Source organism: Oncorhynchus clarkii, chromosome 1, assembly GCF_045791955.1.
Source record: "Oncorhynchus clarkii lewisi isolate Uvic-CL-2024 chromosome 1, UVic_Ocla_1.0, whole genome shotgun sequence".
Lineage (NCBI taxonomy): Eukaryota > Metazoa > Chordata > Actinopteri > Salmoniformes > Salmonidae > Oncorhynchus > Oncorhynchus clarkii.
The window spans coordinates 61,160,440-61,179,112 of NC_092147.1; the positions used below are offsets into that span (position 1 = coordinate 61,160,440).

General features: G+C 43.2%; 1 protein-coding gene across 3 annotated transcripts in view; it reads right to left on the reverse strand.

The window, feature by feature from the left end:
* Window positions 1-224: 224 nt before the first annotated feature.
* LOC139410035 (regulator of microtubule dynamics protein 2-like) overlaps window positions 225-18,673 on the reverse strand; it is a 68,101-nt gene continuing 49,652 nt past the window's right edge. For all 3 annotated transcript variants that reach the window (XM_071155468.1, XM_071155483.1, XM_071155475.1), the window contains exons 6-11: window positions 7,062-7,137; window positions 5,794-5,871; window positions 4,865-4,963; window positions 3,284-3,337; window positions 3,067-3,147; window positions 225-2,941 (exon numbers count right to left, since the gene is read on the reverse strand). In XM_071155468.1, coding sequence (XP_071011569.1) covers window positions 2,885-2,941; window positions 3,067-3,147; window positions 3,284-3,337; window positions 4,865-4,963; window positions 5,794-5,871; window positions 7,062-7,137 — 445 coding nt within the window. In that variant the 3' untranslated portion in view covers window positions 225-2,884. The remainder of the gene's footprint in view (window positions 2,942-3,066; window positions 3,148-3,283; window positions 3,338-4,864; window positions 4,964-5,793; window positions 5,872-7,061; window positions 7,138-18,673) is intronic.

Consider the following 18,673-nt stretch of genomic DNA (forward strand, 5'->3'; position numbering starts at 1 on the left):
GCTTATTTAAGATGGTGAGGAAAGTATTTAAAAAAAATAACCAGGCATCCTCTACTGACGGGATGAGGTCGATATCCTTCCAGGATACCAGGGCCAGGTCCATTAGAAGGGCCTACAAGCACAGTATTTTAGGGAGAGTTAGTGATTGTGGTATGCAGCAGGGTTGTGATTAAGACATTAACATGAACTTTTCAGTCCACTTTGGAAAATTAAGAGGCGAAACCAACTTTCCAAGGATTTATTTTGAGTTCTTTTAATACTGAACAAACACCTGTGTTCCTTTAGGAGGTAATTGAATGAGTCTATGCCATAAGAATAACCTGAAACATGACCAGACTGGAGGGAAGTTGGACTGAATTTGATCCAGTGACAAATTTAAAATTGGCTCTGGAACAAACTATACAGTCTGCACAAAAAGGAGAATGGAAGGGGGGCTTACAAATAAAACACCACACTTCACCTTTGGTAATCAAGCAAGAACATGCTTTCATACCTTGCTATTCCATTACATTTGGACCCGAGACCAGGCAAAATATTTGGTTGATAATAGAATGAAAACGTCCCTATTAGATTTTAATCAAGTGTTGCGTACAAAAATAGTTGTGTGTGCATGTATTCCAGCAACACCCCCCCCCCCCCTCACACACACACACACACACACACACACACACACACACACACACGATTCCACATATTTATTGAAAAATGGCAGACTCAAATAACATTGATCAGTAGTGTCTATAGAATAGTAGTTTCCAGAGCCATGCATTTTCATTTCTAAATACATGGCTTGCGTATTGTCTATAATATTTTATGTACTGTATTTAATTTACAAGATATTATAAACTGGGTGGTTAGAGCCCTGAATGCTGATTGGCTGACAGCCGTGGTATATCAGACCATATACCACAGGTATTAGAAAACATGTATTTTTACTGCTCAAATTATTTTGGTAACCAGTTTATAATAGCAATAAGGCACCTCAGGATTTGTGGTACATGGCCAATAGACCACAGCTAATGGACAGTATCCAGGAAATCCGCATTGCGTTGTGTGTAAGAACAGTCCTTAGCCGTGATATATTGGCCATATACCACACCCCCTCGGTCCTTTCGCTTAAAATTTACTTCACTGCCCACTGGGCACAGACATCAATTCAACATCTATTCCAAGTTGGTTCAACGTAATTTCATTTAAATGACGTGGAAACAACGTTGATTCAACCAGTGGGCACAATGTGTACAACCCTAGATACAACAAAAGCATACATTCATATTACTGGAACACAGACAAATCTGAGGCAAAATAAATGATACCATTCTTGTATTTCACCTCTCAGATAAAGTATGCACCAGTTAATGGTTTCCAGAAGACTTGATAGGGAAGGAAACTGGACTCCTAGGGAGAATCTCAATTTCATACTCCTCGAGTCCTTCCTCGCCTCATTTTCAAAACCCATCGGATGAGAAAGCCAGAGGTCCCTTCCCTCTGACCTCTGCCAATTGAGAAGGAGAAGAGGAGAGGACGCGATGAGAATGAAATTGAGATTCTGCCTAGGAGTCATGTTTCTTTCCCTATCAAGTCCTTCCTCTTATCCGATGGGACCATCATCTCAGTCTATGTACAGACAGTGACAGGAACACAAAACCTGCCAACCAGCAGAGCTACACTAGTGGTCCACTCAGTGCAGGTCAAAGAATACTTTAAAAAAATATCCAAGTCTGCATCTGAAATGGCACCATATTCCCTATTTAGTGCACTACATCTGACCAGAGCCCCTATTCCATATTTAGTGGACTACGGCCCTGGTCAAATGTAGTGTACTTGATAGGAAATAGGGTAACATATAGTTATAGTGCCTTCAGAAAGTAGTTAAACCCCTTGAATTTTTCCACTTAGTCATGTTATAGCCTTTCATTTATTTATTTAAATCATTTTTAATTAAAAAATGAAAAATGAAAAGCTGAAATGTCAATAACTATTCAACCCCTCCGTTATGCCAAGGCTAAATAAGTTCAGGAGTAAAAATGTGCTTAATTAACAAGTCACAGAAGACTCACTGTGGTCAATAATAGTGTTTAACATGATGTTTTGAAAGACTACCTCATCTCTGTACCCCACACATACAATTATCTACAAGGTCCCTCAGTTGAACAGTGATTTTCAAACAGATTCAACCACAAAGACCAGTGATGTTTTCCAATGCACTTATTGGTAGGTGGGTTAAAACAGGAAAAAACCGGCATCAACATGTTTTGTTTTTAAGCAGTTCTTAGGCTAGGCTATTTCAGTGTAATAAAACAAAAAGAAATCAAGAATAATTATTGATACGTATGCAGTTTACAGGGGACCATATTCATTTCTGACACCAACAGGGTGAGTATAATTATTAAAACATTTTCTAGCTACAGTATTGCCTGGTCCTCCACACTCGACTGCAGATTTCTTCAAGATATGGGAGATAATATACATCCCATTGAACACCACTGATTGACTTACATCAAAGATGGGAGCAGCCAACGAAATTGGATTCTGGGTGTGTAACTGCTTGCTGATAGGTCAAAACTGTCCCTTTTTACCACAATCTCTTTAGCAAACAGATGTCAAAGAATTTCGATATCTGCTTTTATAAGACATCAAGATGTGTCTGTGATAAACTTGTTCTCCAGAACAGTGTTCCCTAGCATGCACAGCCAATCCAGTCATCTCCAATCCCAGAGAGGATTAGCAAGAGTCCGGTATTTCAGAAATGTTGAAGCCCCCATTGAAGGTACTGTCCCATCAGTAATCAAAGAAGACATTGATTTGCATTCCATTCATAGTGTGGCTTCCAGTGAAGATAATCCTGGGTTTCTCCCTAGCGAGAGGACATTTCTAAATGTCCTCAATAAACACCTAGCGCAGGGAGAAGGTAGTCAAGCTCCTTCTGTGCCTCCTCATCCTTGGAGAGAGAGAGAGAGAAATAAAAAGAGACAATCTCTTTTTGAACCACAACAATGACAAACGTGAGAGAACTAAGACTTTAGAGCACAAGAATAAGCCAGTGACAATACAGTCAGTACCCACCTCTTTGGAAACAGTTTCCATTGAGGCAGCAGCATCCCACATCTTCCTGGCCTGACCTTTCTGCCCCAGGTCTCTGTAACACTGACCAATCAAAAACACATTCCTCCTCCTCATCATTATCACCATCGGTGCACATACAGAGTCTGTTTGATTATTGGATATACTGTAGATTAATCTAAGACGCAAACATTACAACAACATGGGCGGTCCGACTTACCTTGGCTAAAAACACATAGTTTAATTTGGAGTACTTGGGACGGATCTCCTCCACCTGTGAAAGAGTGAAAATATTGTAAAACACGAGAACACTGTACTTGCTGATAATCAACTCTTTCTGGAGTTCAGCTTCCTGAGGCTGGAACAAAATGCCCTCTCCTTGTCCAAAATCTCTGTATTCTGAGTCATACTCTTGTGAGAAGGTAGCCCTGCATTGTAAGCACAAATCTCCCCCGCAAGCTTTGAGAGTGTCTGAGTTAAGTGTTACCATAAGGCCAGAGGAGGCTGGTGGGAAGAGCTATAAGAGGAGTAGGCTCATTGTAATGGCTGGAAAGGAATACATGGAAGTGAGTCAAACGTGGTTTCCATACGTTTGATACCGTTCCATTGAATCCATTCCAGCCTTTTACAATGAGCATGTCCTCCTATAGCACAATAACACGTCTGTATTCTTCCATTGGACCGGCACCAAAAACACAACTGCTGACAAAAACACTGCCTCACAGTTTACGTTCTAATGGCATCAGATCAGTCCAGGACAGGTACGGGGGTTGGTACACGATTTGGGCAAATGACTGCAATTGAAACATAGAACCTGCTCAGCACACACAATTACAGAAAGGACTAACCATAGCACTATTTTGCCTCTAGCCGTAGACAATTCTATTTCACTTGACTCTACCTTAAATTCGGACCCTATATAGCCTGAGTATTAATAGTACAATTAGAAGAATACTAGGGCAACACCTGGGCACTAGGAAGTGTGTAGTTACTGTTTGTGTACTTGGTTATAGTGGCACAAGTTGTAGAACAGCAGGATGTGTTTGTTGAAGCTAAACAGCCACTACCAGAGTCCTTGCGGCCAGAAGAAACAAGTTACAACAGAGACCACTTAAATTCAATTGATGGGTGAGATACACAAGACGTGAGGAAGAGGCATGAAGCAAGAGAATCTTGGACAGGAGTCATTTCACGTCTCTCTATATAAACATGTGAAATGTGGGAACACAGATTAAGCCTCGAAATACTTGTGGTTTGGTCTTTAAATCTTAAATCTAACAGCAAGTGCGCAGAACACAGGGAGGAGTTCTCCGAGTTGAAATGTACAGTGATCAGAAAAGAGAGAGAACTTGGGGCGGCAGGGTAGCCTTAGTGGTTAGAGAGTCGGACCAGTAACCGAAAGGTTGCTAGATCGAATCCCAGAACTGACAAGGTAAAAAAAAATATATATTTTTTTTTAAAAATCAGCCGTTCTGCCCCTGAACAAGGCAGGACGACTGTTTTCTGATAGGCCGTCATTGTAAATAAGAATTTGTTCTTAACTGACTTGCCTAGTTAAATTAAAATATATATATCTTTTTTTAAATTTGAAAGGACTGTATGATTCTAACAGGCTAAAGTATACAGTGCAGAACTATGAAAGTAACAGAAACAGAGTAGCTGTCCATATTCAAACCTAGCAGTCGGGCAAATGAGAAATGTACTGGTAAATTACATTTGCAAGGCCTGACATGCTTTACTCCACACTAACAGGTACTGCCAAACACACCACAATCTATGGTAGCAAGGAGAATCCCAATACCTTGAGGAAGTTCTTCAGCGCATCTTGGACCGTGGCACTTGGAGGCTCTCCAAACAATGTAGCAGCAATTTTCCTCTCGATCCAGGACAGCTGAGCCACCTGAACAGAACCAGTGTAGAGCCCTTTCAGAACATGGTGAATCAGATAAACATTTAAAACGACATGGTGTGAACATGACTCTCATACTACAGTGTGTAAACAGCGCAAGTAGCATTTAAACAGGAGGGGGGGGGGGGGAGGTCATGGGAGTAAAGGATCTGAAAATTACTCCCCCCCCCCATCTTAAAAAAAAAAAAAAAAGTCACTATGGAAAGACACTTCCAAAATACTAACTAATGTTCCTAAAGCCCCGTCACTCAGGATGCGGAGACAATATAACCCGCAATGGAAGCAGTTTCTAATCCTGACAAACCAACCCATCACGATAAGCAGTCACACACACACACCTTTTCCATAAAACTTCATTACAGGAATAAGATAATGGGCCTAATGTGATGGACTTGCTGGGTCAAACGCACGCACTGTTCCTTCCCCGCCCCATTCATCTTAGAAATGTGTAATTGTAGGTGTAGCACTGCCTTGCCGTCCCCGTGGGCCCTTTCAAAGAGGGGCCGCTGCCTGAACGTAAACAGCGGATCAATGTTTAACGTGAACACAGAGCAGAACGCCCTTTAAATTCACTCTCACAAATCATCCGGTGTGACTTTTTCTTCCTTCTTCGGAGAAATAGCCACTCATCTTTGACTGCAGCTAGCTACACATGGCAGGGTATGTGGAGGGTGCTTGTGTGTGTGTCTGTCAATGAGTGTGTGTCAATGAGTGTGTATGGCTAATGACTCCTTCTCAAAGCTCCTACATTGATCACTTTTCAGGGAGTGTATTCCTCACTGTATGGTTGACTTGGGTTAATGTGTGTGTATGTCACATACAGCGTAGCACCAGCGGCCCAGCAGGTAGTAAGACATAGGATCCTGTGGTTTCAGCTCGATGGCCTTATCCAGATGATCCTGAACACAGAAGAGGACAGACAGCATTAAGTGTTGATTCACGACACCGCACATTTTTCCTCTGACCTGCCCTGCTCCACAGCTACCCACAACTATGCCACAAAAATCTCTCACACACGCACATGCATCACAAGCTCCTATTTGTCATGCAACCCTCTCCCTCCCACTGTTCTTTTCCACTCAATCGCAAAATCCTCTCTCTCATATATATATATATAAATGCTGCGTGCGGTTCAGCCATTATGCAACCCATGCATTTATTTAACCCGTTAACCCTTTATTTAACCCTTATTTTAGCAGGTAAGTTGACTGAGAACACATTCTCATTAACAGCAACAACCTGGGGAATAGTTACAGGGGAGAGAAAACAACCAATTTTAAGCTGTGGATGATTAGGTGGCCATGATGGTATAAGGGCCAGATTGGGAATTTAGCCAGGACACTAGGGTTAACACCCCTACTCTTACTATAAGTGCCATGGGATCTTCCGTGACCAGAGAGTCAAGACACCCGTTTAACGTCTCATCCGAAAGACAGCACCCGTCACATGGCAATGTCCCCAATCACTGCCTTGGGGCACTGGGATTTTTTTTATAGACCAGATGAAAGAGTGCCTCCTCCAAAAGAGTGCCACTTCCAGCAGCATCTGGTCTCCCATCCAGGGACCAACCCTGCTTAGCTTCAGAGGCAAGCCAGCAGTGGGATGTAGGGTGGTATGCTGCTGGACAGTGAGGGGAGTGACCTGAATAGAGCCCACAGTCAATAAGGCTAACGCCTGTACAGCAGTCAGTGTATTTAAGTACTGACAATAACCGTATGTATAGGATTTTTTTTTTACATTTAATTTGAGGGATAGCTGACCTAAATAAGACCGAGGGTGATTCTTCAGCTGTCAACTTGTGGTTGTATGACATGGGAGGACCCTCGACATAGCTGGGAATCAACACTGACTGAGCGAGACCACAGGTTCACAAGTTCTGGAAAAGCACACGCCCCGACCTCACCTCAGTTACCCTCTCTTATTATTGCAAAATTCCACTATTCCATCTGTGTGCCTGCCATCACCTCAGGTGCTGCTAATGTAGGTAAGGTCTGACATGCTTCAAGTACACACAAAACAAACACTTGAATCAGTGACTACATAAAGATATGGCTTTATGTGTAGACGGTCTGTCAAAAAAATCACTTACTTTGAAGATGTAGCCATTCTTTATCCTGTTCTGCACAGTCTCGTACTCTGTCATGATTCCACACATTATGGCGTACCTAGAGAAACAGAGAATTGAGAGAATTGCTCGACAATGTTGCTTTGGCAATATGAATATGTCATTTTTGTCATGCCAATAAAACCTTTTGAAAGTCAGAGACACCCCTATTTCAATACTTTGTAGAAGAAGCACCTTTGGCAGCGATTACAGCTGTGGGTCTTTCTGGGTAAGTCTGTAAGAGCTTTCCACACCTGGATTGTGCAACATTTGCCTCTTTTTTTTCTCCCTGAAATTGCTTTAAGCTCTGTCAAATTGTTTGTTGATCATTGCTAGACAACCATTTTCATATAACTTGCCATAGATATTCAAGCAGATTTAAGTTCAAACTGTAACTAAGCCACTCAGGAACATTCATGGTCTACTTGGTAAGCAGCTCCAATGTAGATTTGGCCTTGTGTTTAAGGTTATTGTTCTGATGAAAGGTGAATTAAACTCAGTGTCTGGTGGAAATCAGACTGAACAAGGTTTTCCTCAACGATTTTGTCTGTGTTTAGCTCCATTACGTTTATTTTTTATTCTGAAAAACTCCACAGTCCTTAACGATTACAAGCATACCCATAACATGATGCAGCAACCACTAAGCTTGAAACTATGGAGAGTGGTACTTACGAATGTGTTGTATTGGATTTTCTCAAAACATAACACTTTGAATTCTAGACAAAAAGTGAATTGCTAAGCCACATTTTTGGCAGTATTACTTTAGTGCCTTGTTCCAAACAGGATGCATGTTTTGGAATTGTTGTATTCTGGACAGACTTCCTTCTATCACTTTCATTTAGGTATGTATTGTGGAGTAACTACGATATTGTTGATCCATCTTCAGTTGTCTACCATTACATCCATTAAACTCCGTAACTGTTTTAAAAAGTCACCATTGGCCTCATGGTGAAATCCTTGAGAAGTTTCCTTCCTCCGGCAACTGAGTTAGGAAGGACGACTGTATCTTTTGTAGTGACTGGGTGTATTGATACTAGAGGTCGACCGATTATGATTTTTCAACGCCGATACTGATTATTGGAGGACCAAAAAAGCCGATACCGATTAAACGGCCGATTAAAAAAATATACAGTGGGGCAAAAAAGTATTTAGTCAGCCACCAATTGTGAAAGTTCTCCCACTTAAAAAGATGAGAGAGGCCTGTAATTTTCATCATAGGTACACTTCAACTATGACAGACAAGATGAGAGAGAAAAAATCCAGAAAATTACATTGTAGGATTTTTAATGAATTTATTTGCAAATTATGGTGAAAAAAATGAGTATTTGGTCAATAACCAAAGTTTATCTCAATACTTTGTTATATACCCTTTGTTGGCAATGACAGAGGTCAAACGTTTTCTGTAAGTCTTCACAAGGTTTTCACTCCACTCCTTCATTGCCCGGGCGATGTGTTTGGGATCATTGTCATGTTGAAAGACCCAGCCATGTTTCATCTTCAATGCCCTTGCTGATGGAAGGACGTTTTCACTCAAAATCTCACGATACATGGCCCCATTCATTCTTTCCTTTACACAGATCAGTCGTCCTGGTCCCTTTGCAGAAAACCAGCCCCAAAGCATGATGTTTCCACCCCTATGCTTCACAGTAGGTATGGTGTTCTTTGGATGCAACTCAGCATTCTTTGTCCTCCAAACACGACGAGTTGAGTTTTTACCAAAAAGTTATATTTTGGATTCATCTGACCATATGACATTCTCCCAATCTTCTTCTGGATCATCCAAATGCTCTCTAGCAAACTTCAGACGGGCCTGGACATGTACTGGCTTAAGCAGGGGAACACGTCTGGCACTGCAGGATTTGCGTCCCTGGTGGCATAGTGTGTTACTGATGGTAGGCTTTGTTACTTTGGTCCCAGCTCTCTGCAGGTCATTCACTAGGTCCCCCCGTGTGGTTCTGGGATTTTTGCTCACCGTTCTTGTGATCATTTTGACCCCACGGGGTGAGATCTTGCGTGGAGCCCCAGATCGAGGGAGATTATCAGTGGTCTTGTATGTCTTCCATTTCCTAATAATTGCTCCCACAGTTGATTTCTTCAAACCAAGCTGCTTACCTATTGCAGATTCAGGCTTCCCAGCCTGGTGCAGGTCTACAATTTTGTTTCTGGTGTCCTTTGACAGCTCTTTGGTCTTGGCCATAGTGGAGTTTGGAGTGTGACTGTTTGTGGTTGTGGACAGGTGTCTTTTATACTGATAACAAGTTCAAACAGGTGCCATTAATACAGGTAATGAGTGGAGGACAGAGGAGCCTCTTAAAGAAGAAGTTACAGGTCTGTGAGAGCCAGAAATCTTGCTTGTTTGTAGGTGACCAAATACTTATTTTCCACCATAATTTGCAATTAAATAAATTAAAAATCCTACAATGTGATTTTCTGGATTTTTTTTTGTCTGTCTTAGTTGAAGTGTACCTATGACGAAAATTACAGGCCTTTCTCATCTTTTAAAGTGGGAGAACTTGCACAATTGGTGGCTGACTAAATACTTTTTTGCTCCACTGTATTTGTAATAATGACAATTACAACAATACTGAATGAACACTTATTTTAACTTAATATAATACATCAATAAAATAAATTTAGCCTCAAGTAAATAATGAAACATGTTCAATTTGGTTTAAATAATGCAAAAACAAAGTGTTGGAGAAGAAAATAAAAGTGCAATATGTGCCATGTAAGAAAGCTAACATTTCAGCTCCTTGCTCAGAACATGAGAACATATGAAAGCTGGTGGTTCCGTTTAACATGAGTCTTATTCCGAGGTAAGAAGTTTTAGGTTGTAGTTATTATAGGAATTATTAGGACTATTTCCCTCTATACCATTTGTATTTCATTAACCCTTTGACTATTGGATGTTCTTATAGGCACTTTAGTTTTGCCAGTGTAACAGTATAGCTTCCGTCCCTCTGGTTAGCACGCGCTAACTAGCTAGCCATTTCACTTCGGTTACACCAGCCTCATCTCGGGAGTTGATAGGCTTGAAGTCATAAACAGTGCAATGCTTGACGCACAACGAAGAGCTGCTGGCAAAACGCACAAAAGTGCTGTTTGAATGAATGTTTACGCGCCTGCTTCTGCCTACCTTTGAAATTCACTGCTGGACTGAGGGACCTTACAGATAATTGTATGTGTGGGGTACAGAGATGAGGTAGTCATTCAAAAAAATAATGTTAAACACTATTATTGCACACATAGTGAGTCCATGCAACTTATTATGTGACTTGTTAAGCACATGTTTACTCCTGCTAATTTAGGCTTTGCATAACAAAGAGAGAAATTTGGAGGTGCTTGTATTTGTCCTGTTACACACAAGTGTGCAATTGAAATGCATTTCTTTGCATATCTCAACTTGCCCTGAGACACCTGTAGGGAGTGGGGTCATGGCCAGCGTTGCCATTTTACAGCACCCATGGAGCAATTAGGGCTAAGTGCGTTGCTCAAATCAAAAATACCTATTTAAATGAAAAAAATGATAATAACAAATAAAGAGCAGCAGTAAAATATCAATATCGAGGCTATATACAGGGGGTACAGGTACAGAGTCAAGGTTAGTCGAGGTAATATGTACATGTAGGTAGAGTTTTTAAAGTGACTATGCATAGATAATAACAGAGTAGCAGCAGGGGGGCGGGGGCAATGCAAATAGTCTGGGTAGTCATTTGATTAGATGTTCAGGAGTCTTATGGCTTGGGGGCAGAAGCTGTTTAGAAGCCTCTTGGACCTAGACTTGGCGCTCCCGTACCGCTTGCTGTGCGGTAGCAGAGAGAACAGTCTATGACTAGGGTGGCTGGAGTCTTTGACCATTTTTAGGGCCTTACTCTGACACTGCCTGGTATAAATGTCCTGGATGGCAGGAAGCTTGGCCCCGGTGATGTAATGGGCCGTACGCACTATTCTTTGTAGTACCTTGATGTAGGAGCACGGACAGTTGCCATACCAGGCAGAGATATAACCCGTCAGGATGCTCACGATAATTTTTAGTCTCCTGAAAAGGTTTTGTCGTGCCCACAACTATCTTGGTGTGCTTGGACCATGTTAGTTTGTTGGTGATGTGGACACCAAGGAACTTGAAGCTCTCAACCTGCACCACTACAGCCCCGTTGATGAGAATGGGGGCCTGCTCGGTCCTCCTTTTCCTGTAGTAGTACACAATCATCTCCTTTGTCTAGATCATGTTTAGGGAGAGGTTGTTGTCCTTGCACCACACGATCAGGTGTTTGATCTCCTCCCTATAGGCTGTCTCGCCATTCTCGGTTTTGCAGCTTTAATATACAAGGGACACTGGGAACAAGGAAGGGGCTAAATAAAACCGTGGAAGATGGTGTGTGTTTTATCCCTAGCCTGTAGCTGTGGGTTCTGAGAAAAGTGTGTCGCGCAAACCGCCAATGCTCAGATTCTGTTGCCTGATTAGCAGGAAAGTATTAGAATTGTGTGTATGCTCTGTGCACCAATTTTCATATGCTCCATGTGATTCATACGTGCTTTAAAATGTATACCACCTATACAGTGGGTGTTGCAAAATAAGACAGCGAGAAATCAAGTGCCACCCACACCACACTCACCAAAGCATCTTTATCTATTATCTGCCAAAGCATTGGCGGGTGAATTGTATATAACTGTAACAAAACGGTAATTGTTTATTTTCTTATGGAGCGCGATGAGATAGCGGAGATGCTATCTGCAGCTTTTAGCCAACTGGCTTCCAATGAAAACATTGGTGTGTGATGATATGTTTTCGCAAGTCCTACACCACTGACCGACTTGCTACCTGTTAATGAATAAATACGGCCGGTGGATGGATGATAAAATGGTTTGCTTCTCCCCTATCTGAATAGATAGATAGATCTTAGGCACATGTATACACTGAGTACACCAAACATTAGGAACACCTTCCTAATAGAGTGGCACGCCCCTTCTTTTGCTCCAATTCGTCAGGGCATGGATTCCACACTCTACACTGCCCATGTTGACTGCAATGCTTCCCACAGTTGTGCCAAGTTGGCTGGATGTCCTTTGGGTGCTGGATAATTCTTGATACACACGGGAAACTGTTGAGCGTGAAAAACTCAGGGGCGTTGCAGTTCTTGTCACAAACCGGTGTGCCTGGCACCTACTACCATACTCCATTCAAAAGGCACTTAAATCTTGCCACACATACACACAATGCATGTCTCAATTGTCTCAAGGATTAGAAACCCTTCTTTAAACTGGTCTCCTCCCCTTCATCTACGCTGACTGAAGTAGACTTAACAAGTGACATCAATAAGGGATCACAGTGATGTGGGTAACTGTCAGTGATGTGGGTAACTGTCAGTGATGTGGGTAACTGTCAGTGATGTGGGTAACTGTCAGTGATGTGGGTAACTGTCAGTGATGTGAGTAACTGTCAGTGATGTGAGTAACTGTCAGTGATGTGGGTAACTGTCAGTGATGTGGGTAACTGTCAGTGATGTGGGTAACTGTCAGTGATGTGGGTAACTGTCAGTGATGTGGGTAACTGTCAGTGATGTGCGTAACTGTCAGTGATGTGGGTAACTGTCAGTAGGACTTTATTCTTATTTTAAATGTGTGCAGTTCTGTCCTTGAGACCGTCTTGTCTATTGGTGTTCTGCATAATTTCATGTTTTATGTATTGTGTGGACCCCAGGAAGAGTAGCTGCTGCTTCTGTAACATCTAATCCAAAATAAAATACTGACTATTAAGGTTAGGGGAGGTAAAGTAGCCTGCCAGATGACCTAAAAGGTCCCAACAGTTAGTATCTAGGGAGCCTCGAGGGTAACACCTTTCAGAGCCAACATGCCCCAAAACCCTATAACCCTATTTACCCATGCATAACACATTTATAACCACAAGTTGATGGAGTGACAGTGAATAACAAGCCTGTAAAGAAGCAGTGTCTAACCGCGTAGAATAAACTGTACAAATTATAGTTTTAGTCGAGGAACATTAGCGATTGTCAGGAGTGCAAACACTCTAGGGTAAAACAACAACTCTTGAATTTGCTTTTATGTAGTCCAACTCAATATAATATGATTAACAGCTATAAATCTAAAGTGACGTCAGGGGAGTGGAGTGGAGTTGAGAAACACAGAGTAGCATAACAGAGGTGTGTACTAATCACAGTTCATATGGAACATATCACAGGTGAGGGCTGTGAAGGAGCATGGTGGATTTCTCAATATTAACCGCAGGAATTTTTCCTGTCTCTCAGTGGTTAGGCCAAGTTAAGTATTATTATTCAGCATGTAACTCTGCTCTGGCATAGCCAACTAAACTCAACTCCATGATTTTCGATGGAGTAGCGACAAGCGTGGGCGGACTGGAGCTCTGACGTCACAAAATGAAGTTAGCAAAAACTACTGATTTCGCCTCCCGAGTGGCGCAGCGGTCTAAGGCACTGCATCGCAGTGCTAGAGGCGTCACTACAGATCCCGGGTTAGATCCTGGGCTGTGTCGCGACCGGGAGACCCATGAGGTGGCGCACAATTGGCCCAGAGTCATCCGGGTTAGGGGAGGGTGTGGCCCATTGCGCACTAGCAACTCCTGTGGCGGGCACACTGACACGGTGGTCGCCAGTAGGACAGTGTTTCCTTCGACACATTGGTACGGCTGGCTTACGGGTTAAGCGAGCAGTGTGTCAAGGAGCAGTGTGTCAATGAGCAGTGCGGCTTGGCAGGGTGGTGTTTCAGAGGACGCATGGCTCTCGAACTTCGCCTCTCCCGAGTCCGTACGGGAGTTGCAGAGATGGGACCAGACTACAATTACCAATTGGATACCACGAAATTGGGGTGAAACAAGGGCTACAAATTAAAATACTGATTTCAGCGCCCAAAGAAAAGCCAGCAATTACACAGATCAATGTCGTGCTAATTTGATGTGACGTCGGAGCTCCACACTAGTTGCCGCACAACTCCCATCGTAAATGGTGGAGAAGAGTTTAAATCAGAGAGTTCTGGCAGTGCATAACGAGAAGTACGTGGATCTGGAGGTGCCAGTACAAAACGGCAAAGCTGCTCATGATCGGCCGAGCACATAATGGTGTTGGCTCACCAACCCACTCTGGAGATTCCCTCCACAGGGGGAACTTCCATTTTGGATGGAAGAGATCCAGAAAGGTGGGGCGACACCAGCAATTGCTACATTTCATGGTCTGTTTATTTTTGCAAATCAATTAATCCATGTAGCACAGGCTAAAAGGTCCATCCTGGTGTAGAGCAGCCACCTAAACAGTTCTAATCCTACCTTAAGATCTCAGATCAAGATCTGACCCCAATAGACTTCACCTACACTCCGTGCTAATGAACAGCTCATATTGAAAATGTTTGGTAAACTCCGAGCATGTTGCTACTTACGCAGTGTTTCCCCTGGATTCATTTAGCAGTGGCGCACCGCATCTGCCAAACTGTTGTCGCAAAACCCAAAGAATATGGAACAGCCCACATGGACTTTTCCTCTCAAAAGAGCCTGTGTGACATCTTAGAACTTCCCTTACATATTTTTTTGTCGTGGTCTACGGAGTATCATTTCTTGTGTGTCTCCTCACAAACAAGCGGGTTCCCGCAATTGTGGGAAAAACACTTTTGAAAGCAGTTATGGTCGTTTTTAAAATGGGAGGGTGTCCCAGCTTTCCATTACTACTCCATTTATTGCTCAACTTCCTAATATTAGGTTTAAATGCATTTAGCACTCCACAATTCACAGTGAGTGCACAAGGGAGACTAGGGCTATTTGGAACAAGGGAAGTTATCAAAAACGACTGATTTCGACCTCCCGAGTGGCGCAGCGGTCGAAGGCACTGCATCGCGCCACTGATGACAATGCTTCATCAAGACACTTTACAGTGAGTCTTTCTGGATATGACTGTCCGATAAAGGTCTCTAGGATGTAGGTTAGAATGTGTCAAAGAAGGGTATTTGCACCTGCCTGTTGTTTTTTTTCCTTTATGAGTCTGGCAGCAGCTCTACCTTAAGCCAATTTCCCAAGTAGAAATATAAGCCCATGCTTAAAGTTTACATTTGCGATGTGTGAAACAGCACCTTGACTCTAGAGGCAGAGACGGGGGGGAGGAGAAAGAGAGTGGATGCGAGGGTGAGAAGTGGTGTGCCTGGCCCCAGGGGCCTGCCCCATGTTGTTTTTTTTCCCCCTGCCGAAACAATATCTCCATAAACAATAACTTTTTACAGAAAGAAAACGAGGGGGGAGAGATCAAAAGAGGTAGAGGGCGTCACAGGAAACAGAGAAAAGCACTGTCATCGCCAGGACATTGCGCAAGGTTATTACAATCCACTTCTTCCTTGAAATCCCCCACTCCACTGGCCAAATACAAAATGGGGGGGGGGGGGGGGGGGGGGCAAGTGTCAACTGCTTGGCGGAAGCAGCAGATTCATTTCAGCCATAAGATCCAAACATAGAAAACTCATTGAAAGAGACAGGACCAGCAGGCAGACAGCACCCCAGGCTAAACCTAAACAGCACAGGGGTGGATGAACTCTGAATCTTGGGCAACCTGTGTGTGGGAGTAGATGAGCTAATGTTCTTAGAAAAGAGCAATGGAACAAGTGGATAGTGTTTCTGTATTTTTTTGGGGGGGGGGGAGACAACACCATGACAGTCGTTTTATAGTGTGAGGAAATGTAAATCATAATTAACAAGCATAAATCAACACCTGCCAAGGGGAAAGTTTGAGAAGTCTGAGGAAACGACAATAAAGTTCTCACGGAAATGCTAAGTAGAATAAACATTGTTAACCCAGATTTATAAACTATCTTGCAACACCGGAACTGTTTGGCCCTAATTGCCCGTCCCCCACACTTACGCACGCACTCCAACCTCAAACTGAGAGCTTTATCTAATTTCCCATCTGTCCATTAAACCGGGACAAGGACCCAAACTGCTTTAAGTTTCTTACAAACTCCATTAATGGATATAGGATTAAGCATAAAGCTGTTGTTCTTAATTAACTAAACAAACCCGGAAATGTCTCCCTCTTACTTGACAACAGTGCGCTGTGGTATGTGTGAATGAGCTAATGCTAATTATTTCCACACGAGCAAGGCAAACAGGACTGTTGGCTCACAGAGCAGGCACAAGGCACCCTGTGACACTTTTCCATGGGAAAAATACACACAGCAATTTATAGAGGCCAATAACATTCACCGAAGATAGGTTTGGTTCACAAATGACAATTTCACTGGTAAATCCTAGAAAATGCACGCACTGGGGAAAAGATTAGCCTTCTTAAAACAATGCGTTTGCAAGTACACATAACATACTGCAAGGTACAGTCCTCGCCATATGCATTTGGACAGTGAAGCTCACATTTTTATTTTGTCTCTGCTCAAGCATTTTTGATTTGAGATCGAACGATCAACAAGGGAATAATAAAGTATTTTCATACATATCTTCTTTAGACATAAAAGCACTTTATGTATTGTGGTAAACCGTGGGGTGTTTGGTTTGAGCGCACAGAGATGGACACCGAGACAGGGAGGCTCTCAGTCAGGAAAAACGCCTTTACTGGGAAACATAAAATAAACGTAACAAAATAACATCTCCCCCCTGGTCCGACTCGGGCCCACAGTGGAGACCTCTCGCGGCTGGGCATGGGTTGCACAGGCTATAGTGCGCGGAGGGCATGGACTCCTCCCGTCCAGTGCAGCTCCACGCAAGCTTCACGGCCACGGCTGGTTCCATCTGGGCCCCATTCAGCCCCTCATCTCTCTCGGTACCTTTCTTCCCCCTCCCCGCGTCTGCGCTCTCTGCCCGGGGCCCTTTCAGCAGGTCCTGGGTGTTCTGGTGGGTTTCCACCGCAGTCAGCAAATCCTCCACGCTTTGGGGGTCCTGCATGCTCGTAGGAGAGGGCCCCGAACGTACCGATCCAGGACAACCTTATCGATTATTGGGAGGGACAGTACGTCAGTCAGTAGACAGCCCTTGGGTAAGGTGACTCAGGATCTCACGTTTGAGTCCCTCATAATTCTCTGCCTGGTCAGCGTTCAAGTCGAAGTAGGTCTTCTGAGCCTTCCCGGAGAGGTAGGGTGCCAAAAGGCTTTCCCGCTTGGGCCACCCATCACGCTGTCCTTTCGAAGGTGCACAAATAAGTCTCCACGTCATCTTCCTCCATTAACTTGACCAGGAACTGAGTCGGGCTAGACTCCTGGGACGTACCACCTTTCAGCTGGGCTACGTCCGTGACCAAATCGGAGGTTTTGTATTGGTTGACACTCTCCCTTAATTGGTGCCGTCAGCATCGGGGTGCCCAGCACAGTTACTCCCAGCAGAGGGAGCCAATGTCGTCACACGTACCTCCCCTCTATCAGCCAACCTCCGGGGGTAGACCTCCCGGGATAGACCTCCTGGGATACCACAGTATCTACTCCCCTTGTTTGACGAAATCATAAGTATTTGGACAAATGAGTGTATTAAAGTAGTCAAAATGTGAGTATATGGTCTCATATGCCATGCACTCAATGACTACATCACGCTTGCAACTCTACAAACCCGTTTAGGTTCATTTGCCGTTTGTTTAGGGTCATGACATTAAAACTGGTGAGGACCGTATAGCAGGTTTGATCGGTTCCTTATGCTATATGTGAGGGAGATGAATAAATAGCAATATGCAGGTCAACAAAATATGATTAACATGTATAGCACAAACCATTTATATTGGTGGCAATTTGTATATTTCAGCAGTGCATTATGGGAAATAACTTTACAGTTTCAGGAGAATCAGAGGGCTTAATCTAGTACAATCTACTATAGCTGTATTCCATTCGTTGGTCTATGATGAGCAGTCAAGTCCGGACAGGCCCCAGTGTTTCAGATGAGGAATGCAGCATTGGGGCCTCCACAAACACAAACAGGATCCATGTGGTTACTTTCTACTCCAGAGAACGAATTAAAAGCAAGGGGATTTTTCTCTAATCACCAAGCAAGGTGGTACATTTTTTAATCAAAACCAGGTGGGGGTTTATGTCTACTTTAGCTTTTCAGGAAGTGATGTGCCACAAGAGGTGATATAAGGAAAGGTGGTTGAATTTTCAAAACTAATTGTGGAGTGCTCAATATAAATATCAAACTTTGCTTGAGAAGGACTCTCGTTGAGAAGAAGGTAGATGACACGGGAGCCACTATGAGGAACCAATACAACTTTCACCAAAAAAACAAGTATAACCACACAACGTTAAATCTATTTAGCCAATGCCTTCTGAAACTGCTCATACCTCTTGACTTATTCCACATTACAGCCCGAATTCAAAATGGGTTTGATTTATTTTGCTCCTCACCCATCTACACACAGTGTGACAAAATTAAAACATGTTTTTAGAAATGTTAGCAAATATATATACGAACGTATGTGGACACCCCTTAAATGAGTGGTTTCTGGTATTTCTGCCACACCCGTTGCTGACAGGTGTTTAAAATCGAGCACACAGCCATGCAAACTCCGTAGTAAAACATTGGCAGTAGAATGGCTTTACTGAAGAGCTCAGTGACTTCCAACGTAGGACCGTCATAGGATGCCACCTTTCCAAGACGCTTC